General features: G+C 38.3%; 2 protein-coding genes across 2 annotated transcripts; both read right to left on the bottom strand.

Moving 5' to 3' along the window:
• Positions 1 to 1,986: 1,986 nt before the first annotated feature.
• LOC141585830 (uncharacterized) lies at positions 1,987 to 4,877 on the bottom strand. The gene is made up of 2 exons (XM_074406873.1): positions 4,724 to 4,877; positions 1,987 to 3,660 (listed from the first exon to the last, which is right to left on the bottom strand). Exon 2 carries the CDS (start codon positions 3,644 to 3,646, stop codon positions 2,117 to 2,119), a length of 1,530 nt encoding a protein of 509 aa, XP_074262974.1. The 5' UTR covers positions 3,647 to 3,660; positions 4,724 to 4,877; the 3' UTR covers positions 1,987 to 2,116.
• Positions 4,878 to 5,914: 1,037 nt separating this feature from the next.
• On the bottom strand, positions 5,915 to 7,653 carry LOC141658441 (endoglucanase 9). Its single transcript, XM_074465390.1, has 4 exons — positions 7,006 to 7,653; positions 6,759 to 6,870; positions 6,523 to 6,686; positions 5,915 to 6,437 (listed from the first exon to the last, which is right to left on the bottom strand). Exons 1-4 carry the CDS (start codon positions 7,600 to 7,602, stop codon positions 6,117 to 6,119), a joined length of 1,194 nt encoding a protein of 397 aa, XP_074321491.1. The 5' UTR covers positions 7,603 to 7,653; the 3' UTR covers positions 5,915 to 6,116.
• Between the last annotated feature and the right edge of the window lie 8,733 nt (positions 7,654 to 16,386).

Here is a 16,386-nt window from a genome sequence, read left to right as displayed (position 1 = left end):
CATACACAGGGGCGGACCCAGACATTAGAATTTGGTGTAGCAAAAAAAAAATACAATTCTCAAAATAAACTTTGGATCGATCGAAATTTACGATATCGCTTATAATAAGCCCATACATTTCAATTCTTTGCCATTTTTTTTTTTCATAGAAACTTAGTGTAGTTTATTTTCGCTGAATACATTTTAGATAATACAGTACATTTTTCCGAAATAAAATCAATACCCAAACTTATTAATGTCCTTCAACCTCTATTCAATTGCTAAAGAATGTAACAATGACGCAAATTTTGAACACAAACACAATAAAATTCATGGAAAAAAAACTATAAGAACATCAGAAAGTATGTTACGAAATGAACTACATATTTTCTACATCGAGATATTGATCAGTACTCTCTTCTTATTGAATTTGAAAAGAGCAAAGTGATATTAAGCAAAAACTAATTAATGTGCTATGGAAATTGTGATGTTCAATGAGAAAAGATTCCAAGGAAAATATGGAGTAATAAAGAGTCATTAAGATAATTAAATACAGTACATACATTATAGGGAATAATGAGCAAGCATTACGGGAAGAATAAGGAAAGTTAATGATAGATTAATGATATATTAATGGTGTAGCAAACTTTTACTTTCTCTTAATTTTCTTGGATTATGGTGTAGCAATTGCCATACCATGGCTGTACTTGGGTCCGCCCCTGAACATACATACATACATACATACAACAATTTACATATATTACTGTATTATATTTTCACCTTTGTTTAGATAAAATAAAGGATAGGTTACAATTTATACTCCCTTTATTATCGGTTTTATTTACGTTTACTTTTAGTACAAATACCAAGTAGGGAATAGGTGACCAAGTGGTTATAGTCAATGGATGACAAGTAGACAGTAGAGTCATTTGATGATTAAATTACTTATAAAAACTTTGCAAATATTAAAAAAACAAACAAGTGAATGAGACACATTAAAATGTTAATCGTAAACAAATAACTGTGACGGGATATCGGGAATGATGCAATTTTTCTAAAATGTGCTTTAAGACATACATTAAGAAACTAATTAAAAAAAAACCGAGAATCATTGGTGGTATTATGCAATTAAAGTGAGTTTTTATTTTAATTTTTGTAAGAAAGCAGTAGGACAATTAGTGACTCAATACTCAATAGAAGTCGGTGTGTGTTTTTAAAGTAGTCCATATGTTTGTTTGGGTGTACCTTAAGTTTTGGGAATTGGAAAGATGGGCAAATACAACTGTTAGTGAGCTGGGATCGCAACATTGGATCCCCTCATGTTACCCCGTTCTCTACTTTGTCTGTTTACTCGTACAATATTTCATAGCAAATCATCTCATCAATCTTAAATTGAGGTTTAATGAGTACTGTATTTTATTTATTCAACAATGGGTTGAGTTTACCCTCCAAAAAAAAAAAACAATGGGTCGAGTTTGGATTGAGTGATTCCTCCTTCATCTAGTTTCTATCTTCCTATTTTAAAAGGTTCGCCTTATAATTTGTTATCCACAAAATATTAAATATGTCAGGACGCTTACCATTCATTGTTCATACATAAATGAAACGGATGGAGTGAATAAAATGAATATCTTAATTAAACATTTCGGAGAAAATGTTGGTGACTAGTGAGTAGTCTAGACCTGGCAAAGCTTGGATGAAGATTCATACCATTTACCCGTCACCCCAATTGGATGAAGCTTCATCCGACATACCATTTACCGGTCACCCTCTTTTCACCCGTAAATATACTAATATATATTAACCTCTTAAGGTCATTCACTACACCTGTAGGCATGAAACAAGTTCAGGTCATATGAACAGGTAATGAATCATTTGATGCAGAGGATGATTACCTCAATCGTATTCAAATCTCACAACAAAGCAGATACATACAGTGAGTGATACAGGATCAGGCAAGTCACACAAGCAGAGCCTGTTACGGAATTTTATGGGAAACCAATATAGAAGCAAAGCATACTCAATATTTGTATTATAAATGTAAACATACAGCTTAAGGTTTGCAAGGAGAAAGACAGCAGCAAAAACACAGCGCACACCGGGGAACATATGGAAATTTCAAACTTAATAAACTTTATTACTCCGTCATGTTACCCTCTTCGGTAACGTCATCATTCAATTCAAGATCAGCAAGCAGCTCATTTAAAGGCAATTCGTCACCATCAGTCATTGAAGCAGTTTCCGAAGGTTGATATTCCTTGTTACGGTACAAAGATATGTTGAAACGCATTTCTGGGTTTTCTTCTATATCTCTCAAGAACTTTTCATACTCATCCTCCACTTTATCTTGGTCAATTTTACCCCTCGCAGATTCATCAATCTCCATGCCAAGGGACTTTAGCTTCCAAGCACGAGGCTTCCCACGCTTTCTTAGACGCTTCTCTTCATAACTTTTCTTTATCAAGATTGCTTCAGGAAGGACAAGTCCTCTATATTTCTCAAGTTCAGAGCTATTAGGGTTAGCCCCGTAAAGATCATAACCAAGGGCATAATCCCCAGGATTTAGGAGATGGCCAAGGTGGGTCCTGATGTTAAAAATCCTATCATTCTTTCCAAAATCTGAGACTCGAGCTAATTGGGCATCAGCTAGACAATATCTTGAACCTGCAACGCTAATCTCAGCTGAGATATTGTCAATATCTAGGACAACATATTCCACAAGCCTCCTACTAGAAATCAGGCTCTCGAAAGGTGACCTATAATACTGATCAGCATCCAAGAAACAATATCGCAGGGTGTTTGGATCCATTAACATAATACTGCTGCTCACTTTGGTACACACCACGAGAGGACCCAAATTTCCTAAACCAAGGGAGACTTTTGGAGGGAGACAAATTAGGTCCTCACGGCAAATAGGACAAATCTCAACAGAAAAGGTGTGCTTGTAGTTATAAACATTGCTCTTTGAATCCTGAGATACAAGCTCTTTATCGCTCCGACTCTTGATGGGTACCACTTTACCAACAAATTCAACAAATTTCACCCCATGACTTCTATTAGCGAAGAAGAAGTCAATACCCTTATCCAACTGTTGGATCCTCACAGCTTGAGTAGCAGCATCATGCTTGAGTATAAGTTGCTCGAGGTAAAAGAAAGTCCTACGATGAGTAACATGTTGCCGTAGTTGAACTGATGCCACCCACTGATCCGGATTTGCCGCAAGCTTAGAGCAATTTTCACACATTTGATGGTGTACAACATACTCGATCAAATAAGCTTGCTCTAAGACTGCGCCATGAAGAACTTCCTTTTGAACCCTCAGTTTAACCTTAAGCCTCTTAGAGTGAGGCTCAGTCCATACAAACTCGGCATGCACCAATGTTACTTTGGCTTTATCTAAGTTCAGCCTCTTCAAACAGAATGTCAGGAGTTCCCTTGATTCTAGCAGAGCTTTAATCCGAGTCTTTGGAGGCTGTAGGTACGTCTCACAATCAGGACAAAATAAGATGGTCACATGCTTGAGCAAACCTTCAGTAATGTCTACTTCTGAACGTAAGCATCTGACACACATATTAGCGGCATTTGGCTGCATAGAAACACCACATTTACAGCATAGTACACTGCCAATAGTCTGATTTACATGAAACATCCCTGCATCTTCCGCCATTTCTACTCAAGTCCCTGACAGAAACACAACATTTAGTTAGACAGTATAAACTAAACAACAAAGGCCATTCAATTTACTTTATATAGAAAGCATTCAAGCGTGAAGTCTTAACGTTCATCGGACCCTTGAACATAATACGGAGTATATAATTTTCCTTTTTTCAGCCCAAATGTAGGGGCTCTGTTCCGTTAACCAGATGAACCAACTAATAGCCGTCCCTGTACGGAATGCTATTCTAGATCCTAAACAGAACAAATAGCTAGATACCCATCAACACATAAAAAAGACAAGAAGTCCACACTGAACTACCAAAAATATGGCCCAAGGATTTACATATACTCCCTCCATCCTAATTATTTGTTTATCTTTTATATTCATTGTGTGGGGTATTTTAATCAAAGCTAAATAAATGATTGGGAGAAAGGGAGTAATAATTATAATTATACTATCCAACGGCTTAACTTTGCAAGCTGAAGAACAATTTGACAAGCTCAAAAAATTCATATTTGGCTACCCCTAAACTCTCAATCATCTCATATTTTAGTTGTTTACCTATAATCTTTCATATGGTGAGTGCGTAACAAAAAGAAAGTAAAAACCTCAAGGCTGAGACAACATAGGCAACACATGTTTTACGACCACCGATAACTGAAAATCAATCAGAAGAACAATAGCAAAAACCTCAAGGCTGGAACAACATAGACAACACATGCCTCACGACGAACGATAATTGATGGACATTAATTAACAACCTAACACTACAAACCCAACTTGGAAAATTGGAATTTTGACTATCCGATATCTCAGCAATCAACAACAGTTCCGGATTCTTACAAAATCAAACAAATTATTCAATACATAACCATTAAAATTGACAGCAACACAAAAACAATCGATAATTGGGTAGATTAGCGCACATTGACGGACTAATTAACAAAACAATACAGAAAACAACTCACAATCATCGAATAATTAAATAATTGAATGATGAGAAACAAGATAACATCAATTTGGATTGAATCCTAGAGTACTAAAATCAGAAACGAAAAAATAAGATTGTATAGAGGAAAAACTCACAGTAAAAACAATGAGGGATAGCCGAAAGAGGTTGATGGAGGGAGCAGACGAGGGTTTTATTTGGAGGTTAGGGTTTTTCGATTTCTTATGGCTGTGCTAATTGGGGGTTTTCAATAGGTGTGGGCTTTCAGGATTGAGGCCTTTGACATTGAGGGTCATGCGAATATTGTTAGGGTTGACCACGAGTATCTTCTTCGGGGTACTCAAGGCAGAGTCAGAAATCGAAACTCCGACCACTTGTTTAAGATATAAAAGCCCTTATTTTTTACACCGGCAACTTTGGTACGAATTTTTATTTAAGACCGATGTATTGACTAGAACATACAATTGATCAAATAAATGGATCTGATAGAAAGTAAAATGGGTAGAAAATATGACTTAAAGATGGTTAAGATTGTGTGTGACATGTCTAACAGAATGTTAGCTAGGATTATCTTAAGGGAGAAATAATGTTGAATAACCTGGTGTAACTTTTATATCTAAAAGTGACAATTTAATTTTTTAATGGATGTTATCATAAGGAAGATCAATTGTTATTAATTTTTTTTTTGCGGTATTTGAGACAACTTAAAATATGTTTATTTGTATCTATATGTACGTTTTTTATATTTAATAATACAAGTAAATATTTTAGTATTAGACTATTATTAATAATTTTATTATTTATAGTGACGGTCAAGTTATGTAATTTTAACTCTAAAAAGTAAATGAGAAGAATACACTGAAATAGTGATACTATTTATTTTTGTTTTTTATGCGATTCTTTCTATTAAATATTTATTCCATCAAATTTAATTATGTAATGGTCCCTATGTAATATTGGTTTTAGTATAGACCAAAAGCATCCTTGAGATTTTTTGTACGATAAATACAAGAAAAAGTATTAGAAGTAAAACAATAATCAAAATGTGGCAAATAAAGGTGAAACAATTCATCAAAAAATTAAAAAATGGGTCTACTTATAGTTGTATATTTAAGTTGTTAAATGGGTCAGCGGCGATGGAAGCTGCTGAATGAGGGAGTGGCCTATGTATTTCCGTTTGCTATAATAATACTTGGTAGTTTTTGGCAACTCCACACTATAAAATTAAACAATGTTGCTAAATGATTCATCATCAGCCGCTTTGGTCCAAGACGATTTTTCCTATGTATTTCCGTTTGTGACTTTAGTTTAACTCGAAACTTTGATGATTAACATGCATGGCGACAGGTTTATGTTGTTCTGAATTAAGTTGGTTTCATGAATACATTTAACTTCTTGAGGGAGACTGATATATCGATCATAACTTTTTGATCAATTCCCTCCACTACAAGATAGGATATAATAATAGAACAAAAGAGAATCCCTACATTTAAACTAGACGTTCTTGATCATGTGTCATACATTTGACGATTATGTTTGAGCAAAGTAGGCAAGCGGTCCAACAATGGCTGCATTTATATATGTAGCAGGTTCTGAGTGGCTGTAATCCGTCCGATCATCACTGTAAGCGTCATTGCTGTTTGGACCTCCTACAATGGCCCCTATTACAACATTTGGATTTGGATTGGAGCTTGTGTAGTATTGAAACCCATCGCTGCAACCAATACTTTGCGGACGGCTGGTCATCGATGGCAAGGATGATGCCCTGTGATGAATTTTTCTTGGATAGTTTCCGCCATACCCAACCATGTACGACATTTTCATAGGGTTGTCTCCGAGTATGTAGTCTACCTGAAATTGATCATTTAATAACTCTGCATTAGCTTTGCTGCTGTTTCTAGTGTTAAGCATAGAAATGTTAAAAGAAAACATAAACCTGTCGTTTGGCAAGACGTCTTAAAGTGGTGGGGGTGACTACCACAGAGCCGCATGTAAAAGTGTGCTTTGAAGACTTCATTAACTTTGCATAAGTTGTAAGCAAAAAGGTGATGGATGTCACATACTGGAGATTGCTCCCACTCAGCTTATATATAAGACCACCTGACATTATTAATGTTTGTTAACAAACTCTTAATTACTAATTATATACAAAAAACAAAAAGGAAAATGTACCAGGTGTGTATTGAGTTGAGGTAGACGGTGTATTAGGCAGTATTCGGCACATGAAGTCTTCTGCTGATTTCTGATAACCCTCGAAATTCTTGTTATTATCCACCAATGCTCCCTGAAAACAACCAAGCAACTCTTAGTTTAATTATGTGATCACTTATATACAAAATCTGACCTACTCCTCATCCATGTATCACTTATATGCTGGTTTATATAGTTACAACTTAGATGTGTTTGGTAAGCTACTAACCCTTGAAAGGAGAACGCGTGCACCCGCCAACTTGTTATCCCAACTGAAGATGTCAGTCCCGTCATTAGCGCCCAGAGAATTCAAGAAATCCAGATAATATGTCTGTTTTGTGGCTCTATACAACCAGGCTGCACCCCATAGCAGGTCGTCCTTGTAACCGGAATATGAGCAGTAGAAAGGGCAGACAGCGGATTTAAGTGAATCGCTGTAAGCACCTCTATACTGTATAGCAAACTGCATGACTTTCTTTGCAGTTGTCAAAAGCATACTTGCATACTTTTGGTCAGTGCTTCTGAAAACTAAAGCACCTGCTGCTAGTGCGGCTGCAGTCTCTGCTGCAACATCAGAGCCTGGGTTGCTGGGGGAGACTGAGTAGACAGTTCGGGGGGTATCCATGTCCTCGGGTCTCTCCCAGCATTTGTGGTCAGCATTAGGGTCACCAACACCTACATAGAGCTTCCCAGGAGTGGCAGTTGCACATTTGTATAGGTAGCTGGTCACCCATCTGATTGCTGCTCGACTCGTGTTCAGTTGTGGGCCCATGGTACCCCCAAACTCGAGTACTCCCCATGATAACATGGTTGCGGTAAAGGCCATTGGGAAATTGAATTTGACGTTATCACCTGCGTCGTAATAGCCCCCAATCAAATTCACCTGCCATTGCATTGTTTCAAGAAACAAAATCAAGTATTTGTGTTAGATAGTGGTTTTCAAGTCGGTATATTTTTAGTAAGACTAATTTAAATGGGTTATTATTACTCCATCAGGTGCTACTCATCTAATTAAGTGCGTATTCAGGTTATATTGTAGGACCGTGCGTGTTATACAAGAATAAATAAGATGGCCGATTAATTAAGAGGGTAACTAACATACACCGGCAAGAGAGCCGTCACGAAGGCCAGAGTTGCCACGCCAATTAATCTGTTGGTCTTTGGCAAGTTTACCAGATCTTTGGGATTTGAAAAACAAGATGGATTTAGACAAGGCATCTTTGTAGTTTTGGGCAGCGTCAACTCGTGTACTTGTTCCTAAGCAGTAAACAAAAAACAGCAACGAGAACAGGTTCGAACCTCTAAATGAACCCATACTCGTGGCTGTTAATTACCACTAATATAAGTTAAATGTATGATTAGTGGTAATCTAATTAAGTGTGGTCTAGTAAGCTTGAATTATCCCAAGTATATATATACTTGCACGTACGGGTGTATACATAACGTATTACTCCATTAGACTACGTATTAGTTAAGGAAGAAAAAAGGTAGATTTGGGTAATTGAGATGATTATGCGTTAATTAAGGCTTTGCATGCAACTTCCTTTTAGTTTATTTGGTTATCTAACAAGCAATCTTGTGTATTTTCTAAATTACGTACTTGTATTCCGGAAATTAGCAGCTTAATTATTCACTATATGCTCCTCATTTTAGGTTGTTCATCATCCACCTAACGTACCCTTGTTTCCCGTCCTTACAATTGACATTTTACTACTTTATGTTAGCCATTTTGGGACTTATCTCCCAAATCATTGACCTTATTATTATTTCCGGGAGTTCTAAGTTATGTAAGTTGATCGTTCACGGTTATATTATTACTCCGTGCATGATATCAAATTCGAATCAAGAAGTCTTAGCCTACTGGCATGATACTATGGTAGTGACTGATATCGCGCAGATGATAGATCATACTCGATAGTTATTATGATTAAAATAATATCTATCATAATTTATTTAATTTTGTCACACTTTCTAAAATCTGATCTTCTACACTTGCTTGTGCTAATTTTGAGTGCAACTCCTCCCAAGATTTAAAAGTGGTCAATTGGGTAAAACTTAAGAAAGTTGGAATGTGAAGTACTTTAGGGTAAAGTGTAAACTAGTTGTTTGGTTAGCTAACTAGATTAACGGAAATGGTAGGAAGGTATATATGATATGAATATATCCAAACAATCATTCTTAAGGGACGCAATACAATTATTGATTCAATTAGTCTCACTATGATATATCCGTCTAAAGAGAAAGACGGATCAAATATACTTAAAGTGGTGACATTTTTGGGCCTACCATACAACTAATTGCTTGTCTTATGCTTAAAGTGGGTGAATATTTAACCCGTCTATAATTATAAACGGATATCTTCCACTTATAATGAGAATTTGTGTTATTGATTAAAAAAAATGCATACTTAGGTCCAAGGCAGGCAGGTCAACACACATGCCCCCGGCACATGAAGGTGACTACTATAAAACTCTCTTATAGATCAATTGCTAGGTCATGAAACTCATGACCTTACTTGGTCACACTAATCATCATTTAACTAGAAAATTATGATGATCTTTGAAGAGAAGAGGTTAATTTGTGACCTTTGATAGAGCAAATTGACCCAACTTATAGCCTTATATGTTAAAATATGTGATTGATTGACAATATTAATAATTAATACAAAAAAATATACATGAAAAGGTGATATAATGTGGAGAGATGTAATTGGTTGGAATGTGAAAAATGTTTGGGTTAATGGCCTAGATCGTGACCTTCTGCTGGAAATGGTAAATGTAAGTCAAGATAAATAAAGTGGGATTAAGAATAAAACCAGGTCGCGACCTCTGCTTGGGGTGGTCATAGACTCATAGATCACAAAATATCTTCATTTTATTTGGTTATATTGGACTCGATATTACGGAGTACCATGTAATTTAGTTTCTAATGAAGTTGAGTTAAAATAGATTTATTTCAAAGTTGAATATCGGTCTCTAAAAGAACTTTATATACCATATAAAAATATCTTAAGGCAACAGACTTAACATACAGTTTTAAATAGAGAAATTTAAAAACCTTAATTAACACTACTTTTTAAATAGACAAAACAACTTGTATACTTCATTCATTGGCGTTTTGAGAAGGATCCAGACACCTGATTGTCATTTTAAGACATAATGACCATATATAAAGATTTAACAAAATTCTTTTCTGATTCGGTTGATCGCCGAAAACCGTTGATTTTGAAAATAATAATCCATGTTTTTCTGGCCGATTAAACCCCTAGAATAAAATTTCTCGAAAGTACGACCCGTTACGGCCTCCTAGCACGACCATTGCCAGAAGGTAGAAAAACCGATTAGGATAACTCCTAGCACGACCATTGCCAGAAGGTAGAAAAAACGAGAGAAAAAAAAAAGTACGACCCGGTACGGCCTCGCGAATGGCTCAAACTGAAGGGTATATAATATACGTTTTTCGGTATTCTAAGGTCCCGGAACAATAATGTCCGTAAATCACACGGATGAATTACTGGGTCGGACAAAGGCGCCTCACAAACTTTGAGGAGCAACAGAGGACATTTGAGGCTGTCGGTATCCGATAAACAAGTCTTAGGCAGAAGTGGAAGACTCAGTAAAAATGTTTTAATACTTTTTTTTGGGCTAAAATCGATTAGGGCAAGGCTTTGCACGACCATTGCCACAAGGTAGAAAAGTTGAGAGAAAAAACGTACGACCCGGTACGACCTCCCCAACGGCTCAAATTGAAGAGTATAATACACGTTTTTCGGGATTCCAAGGTCTGAGAACAATAATGTCCTTAAATCACACAGATGAATTATTGAGTCGGACAAAGGCCTCCTAAAATTTGAGGAGTAACAGAGGACATTTGATGTTGTCGGTGTGCGATAAACAAGTCTTAGGAGAAATCCGAGACTCGTTAAAAATGTTTTAATACTTGTTTCTTGGGGCTGAAATCGATTTCGGTAACTCCTAGCACGACCATTACCATAAGGTAGAAAAACCAAGAGAAAAAAGTATGACCCGGTACGACCTCATGAACGGCTCAAATCGGAGAGTATAATACACGTTTTTCGGGATTCCAAGGTCTGAGAACAATAATGTCCTTAAATCACATAGATGAATTATTGAGTCGGACAAAGCGACCTCATAAAATTTGAGGAACAACAGAGGACATTTGAGGTTGTCGGTGTGCAATAAACAACTCTTAGGCAGAAATCGGAGATTCGTTAAAAATGTTTTAATACTTGTTTCTTAGGGCTGAAATCGATTCGGTAACTTTTAGCATGACCATTACCACAAGGTAGAAAAACCAAGAGAAAAAAAGTACGACCCGGTACGACCTCCTGAATGGCTCAAATTGAAGGGTATAATACACAGTTTTCGTAATTCTAAGGTCCCGAAACAATAATGTCCCTAAACCACACGGATAAGTTATTGGGTCAAACAAAGAGTTCTTACAAAATTTGGGGAGCAACATAGGATATTTGAAACTGTCAATGTGCGATAAACAAGTCTTAGGCAGAAATCGGAGACTCATCAAAAATGTTTTAATACTTGTTTTTTGGGGCTGAAATCGATTAGGGTAACTCCTAGCATGGCCGCTGCCACAAGGTAGAAAAACCGTGAGAAAAAAATACGACCCGGTACGGCCTCCCAAACGGCTCAAATTGAAGGAAATAATACACGTTTTTCGGGATTCTAAGGTGCCGGAACAATAATGTCCGTAAATCACACATATGAATTATTGGGTCGGACAAAGCAGCCTCACAAATTTGCGGAGCAACAAAGGACATTTGAAACTGCCGGTGTGCGATAAACAAGTCTCAGGCACAAATCAGAGACTCGTTAAAAATGTTTTAATACTTGTTTCTTGGTGCTGAAATCGATTTGGGTAACTCCATGCACGGCCATTGCCACAAGGTATGAAAACCAAGAGAAAAAAAAAAGTACGTCCCGGTACGGCCTCCCGAACGGCTCAAATTGAAAGGTATAATACACGTTTTTCGGGATTCTAAGGTCTCGGAACAATAATGTCCGTAAATCACACGGATGAATTATTGTGTGGGACAAAGCGGCCTCACAATATTTGAGGAACAACAGAGGACATTTGAGGCTCTCGGTGTACGATAAACAAATCTTAGGCAGAAATCGGAGACTCGTTAAAAATGTTTTAATACTTGTTTCTTGGGCTGAAATCGATTAGAGTAACTCCTAGCATGACCATTGTCACAAGGTAAAAAATCAAGAGAAAAAAAATACGACCCGGTACGGCCTCATGAACGACTCAAACTGAAGGGCCCGGGAGAAAAAGAAACAGGGTCCGGTAAGACCTCCCGAACGACTGAAATTGAAGTGTATAATACACGGTTTTTCGTGATTCCAGGGTCCCGGAACAAAATTCTCCGGAAATCACACAAAAAGTTCCGCGGGTCAGATAAAGCGGCCACGCAAAATATGAGTAGCAACGGAAGACATTTGGGGGTGCCGGTATGCCATAAACCAGCATTCGTCGAACCTCGGATAATGTTGAAAAATGTATTAATACTCGTTATCCGAGGCTGAAATCGAATAGGTTAACTCCTGAAATGACCTCGGACGCGTGATAGAAAAACCACGAGAAAAAGAAACAAGGTCTAGTACGACCTCCCGAACGACTGAAATTGAAGTGTATAAATACACGGTTTTTCGGGATTCCAGGGTCCCGGAACAAAATTCTTCGGAAATCACGCAGAAAGTTCCTCGACTCAGATAAAGCGTCCATGCAAAATTTGAGTAGCAACGGAAGATATTTGTGAGGGCCGGTAGGCCATAAACCAACATTCGTTTAACCTCGGATAATCGTGAAAAATGTATTAATACTCGTTATCCGAGGCTGAAATCGAATAGGTTAACTCCAGAAATGACCTAGCACCCGTGATAGAAAACTCGGGAGAAAAAGAGTTAGGGTTCGGTACGACCTCCCGAACGGCTGAAATTGAAGTGTATAATACACGGTTTTTCGGGATTCCAGAGTCCCGGAACAAAATTCTCCGTAAATCACACAAAACGTTCCTCAGGTTAGATAAACCCGCCACGTAAAATTTGAGTAGCATTGGAAGACATTTGGGGTGCTAGTATGCCATAAACCAGCATTCGTCAAATCTCGGATAATCGTGAAAAATAGATTAATACTCGTTATCCGAGGATGAAATCGAATGGTTAACTCCTGAAATGACCTCGGACGCGTGACAGAAAACTCGGGAGAAAAATAAACAGGGACCGGAACGATCTCCCGAACGGCTGAAATTGAAGTGTATAAAAACACGGTTTTTCGGGATTCGAGGGTCCCAGAACAAAATTCACCGGAAATCACACAGAAAGTTCCTCCGGTCAGATAAAGCGGCCACACAAAATTTGAGTAGCAACGGAAGACATTTGTGGGTGCCGGTATGCCATTAACCAGCAATCGTCGAACCTCGGATAATCGTGAAAAATGTATTAATACTCATTATCCGAGGCTGAAATCGAATAGGTTAACTCCTGAAATGACCTCGGATTCGTGATAGAAAAACCGGGAGAAAAAGAAACAGGGTCCGGTACAACATCCCGAACGGCTGAAATTGAAATGTTTAATACACAGTTTTTCGGGATACCAGGGTCCCGGAACAAAAATCTCCAGAAATTACATAGAAAGTTCCCCGGGTCAGATAAAGCGGCGACGCAAAATTTGAGTAGCAACGATAGACATTTGGGGGTGCCGGTATGCCATAAACCAGCATTCGTCGAACTTCGGATAATCGTGAAAAATGTATTATTACTCGTTATCCGAGGCTGAAATCGAATAGGTTAACTCCTGAAATGACCTCAGACGCGTGATAGAAAAACCGGGAGAAAAAAGAAACAGGGTCCAGTACGACCTCCCGAACGGTTGAAATTAAAGTATATAATACACGGTTTTTCGGGATTTCAGGGTCCCGGAACAAAATTCTTTGGAAATCACGCAGAAAGTTTCTCGGGTCATATAAAGCGGCCACAGAAAAATTTGAGTAGCAACGGAAGACATTTGGGGGTGCCGGGTATGCCATTAACCAGCTTTCGTTTAACCTCGGATAGTCGTGATAAATGTATTAATACTCGTTATCCGAGACTGTAATCGAATAGGTTAACTCCTGAAATGACCTCGGACGCGTGATAGAAAAACCGGGAGAAAAAGAAGCAGGTTCCGGTACAACCTCCCGAACGGCTGAAATTAAAGTGTTTAATACACAGTTTTTCAGGAATCCAGGGTCCCGGAACAAAAATCACCAGAAATTACACAGAAAGTTCCTCGGGTCAGATAAAGCGGCCACACAAAAGTGAAGTCTATGTATTTAAATAATACACGGTTTTTCGGGATTCGAGGGTCTCAGGACAAAATTCTCCGGAAATCACGCTGAAAGTTCCTCCAGTCAGATAAAGCGGCCACACAAAATTTGAGTAGCAACAGAAGATATTTGGGGGTGCCAGTATGCCATAAACCAGCATTCGTCGAATCTCGGATAATCGTGAAAAATGTATTAATACTCGTTAGCCGAGGTTGAAATCGAATAGGTTAACTCCTGAAATGACCTCGGACGCGTGATAGAAAAACTGGGAGAAAAAGAAGCAGGATCTTATACAACCTATCGAACGGCTGAAATTGAAGTATTTAATACACAGTTTTTCGGGATTTCAGGGTCCTGGAAAAATATTCTCCATGAATCACGCAAAAAGTTCTTTGGGTCAGATAAAGCGGCCACACAGGTGCCGGTATGCCATAAACGGGCATTCGTCGAACTTCGAATAATAGTGAAAAATGTATTAATACTCGTTATCCGAGGTTGAAATCTAATAGGTTAACTCCTAAAATGACCTCGGACGCGTGATATAAAAACCGGGAGAAAAAGATAATGGGTCCGGTACGACCTCCCGAACGACTCAAATTGAAGTGTATAATACACGGTTTTTCGGGATTTCAGGGTCACGGAAAAAAATTCTTCGGAAATCACGCAGAAAGTTTCTCGGGTCATATAAAGCGGCCACAGAAAAATTTGAGTACCAACGGAAGACATTTGGGGGTGCCGGTATGCCATTAACTAGCATTCGTTTAACAGGGATAATCGTGAAAAATGTATTAATACTCGTTATCCGAGGCTGTAATCGAATAGATTAACTCCTGAAATAACTCGGACACGTGATAGAAAAACCGAGAGAAAAAGAAAGAGAGACCGGTACGACCTCCCGAATGGTTGAAATTGAAGTCTATATATTTAAATAATACACGGTTTTTCGGGACTCCAGGGTTCCGAAACAAAATTCTCCGTTAATCACACAGAAAGTTCAATGGGTCAGATAAAGCGGCAACGCAAAATTTGAGTAGCAACGGAAGAAATTTGGGTGTGCCGGTATGCCATAATACTCGTTATCCGAGGCTGAAATTGAATAGGTCCTAAAATGACCTTGGACGCGTGATAGAAAAACTGGGAGAAAAAGATATTGGTTCCGGTACAACCTCCCGAACGACTCAAATTGAAGTGTATAATACACGGTTTTTCGGGATTTCAGGGTCCCCGAAAAAAATTCTCCGTAAATTAAACAGAAAGTTCATCAGGTCAAATAAAGAGCCACGCAATATTTGAGTACCAACGGAAGACATTTGTGGGTGCCGGTATGTCATAAACCAGTATTCCCCGAACATAGGATAATCATGAAAAATGTAGTAATACTCGTTATCCGAGGCTGAAATCGAATAGGTTAACTCCTGAAATGACCTCGCACACAGAATGTTCCTCGGGTCAGAAAAACCCGCCACGCAAAATTTGGGTACCAACAGAAGACATTTGGGGGTGCCAGTATACCATAAACCAGCATTCGTCGAAACTCGGATAATCGTGAAAAATGTATTAATACTCGTTATCCGAGGCTGAAATCAAATAGGTTAACTCCCGAAATGACCTCGGACGCGTGATAGAAAAACAAGGAGAAAAAGAAACTGGGTCCGGTACGACCTCACGAAAGACTCAAATTGAAGTGTATAAAACACGGTTTTTCGGGATTCCAGGGTGCCGGAAAAAAATTCTCCGGAAATCACACAGAAAGTTCTTCTGGTCAGATAAAGCGGCCACACAAAATTTGAGTAGCAACGGAAGAAATTTGGGAGTGCCAGTATGTCATAAACCAGCATTCGTCGAACCTCGGCTAATCGTGAAAAATGTATTAATACTCGTTATCCCAGGCTAAAATCGAATAGGTTAACTCCTGAAATGACCTCGGACGCGTGATAGAAAAACCGGGAGAAAAATAAACAGGGTCCGGTACGACCTCCCGAACGGCTGAAATTGAAGTGTATAATACACGGTTTTTCGGGATTCCAGGGTCCCGGAACAAAATTCTTCGAAAATCACGCAAAAAGTTTCTCGGGTCAGATAAAACGACAACACAAAATTTGAGTAGCAACGGAAGACATTTGGGGGGCCGGTATGCTATTAACCAGCATTCGTTTAACCTCGGATAATCGTGAAAAATGTATTAATACTCGTTTTCCGAGGCTGTAATCGAATAGGTTAACTCCTGAAATGACCTCGAACGCGTGAGAGAAAAACCGAGAG

This window comes from Silene latifolia, chromosome 6 (assembly GCF_048544455.1).
Source record: "Silene latifolia isolate original U9 population chromosome 6, ASM4854445v1, whole genome shotgun sequence".
Lineage (NCBI taxonomy): Eukaryota > Viridiplantae > Streptophyta > Magnoliopsida > Caryophyllales > Caryophyllaceae > Silene > Silene latifolia.
The sequence above is the reverse complement of the archived record's forward strand: the minus strand, read 5'-3'. Positions and strand labels throughout refer to the sequence as shown.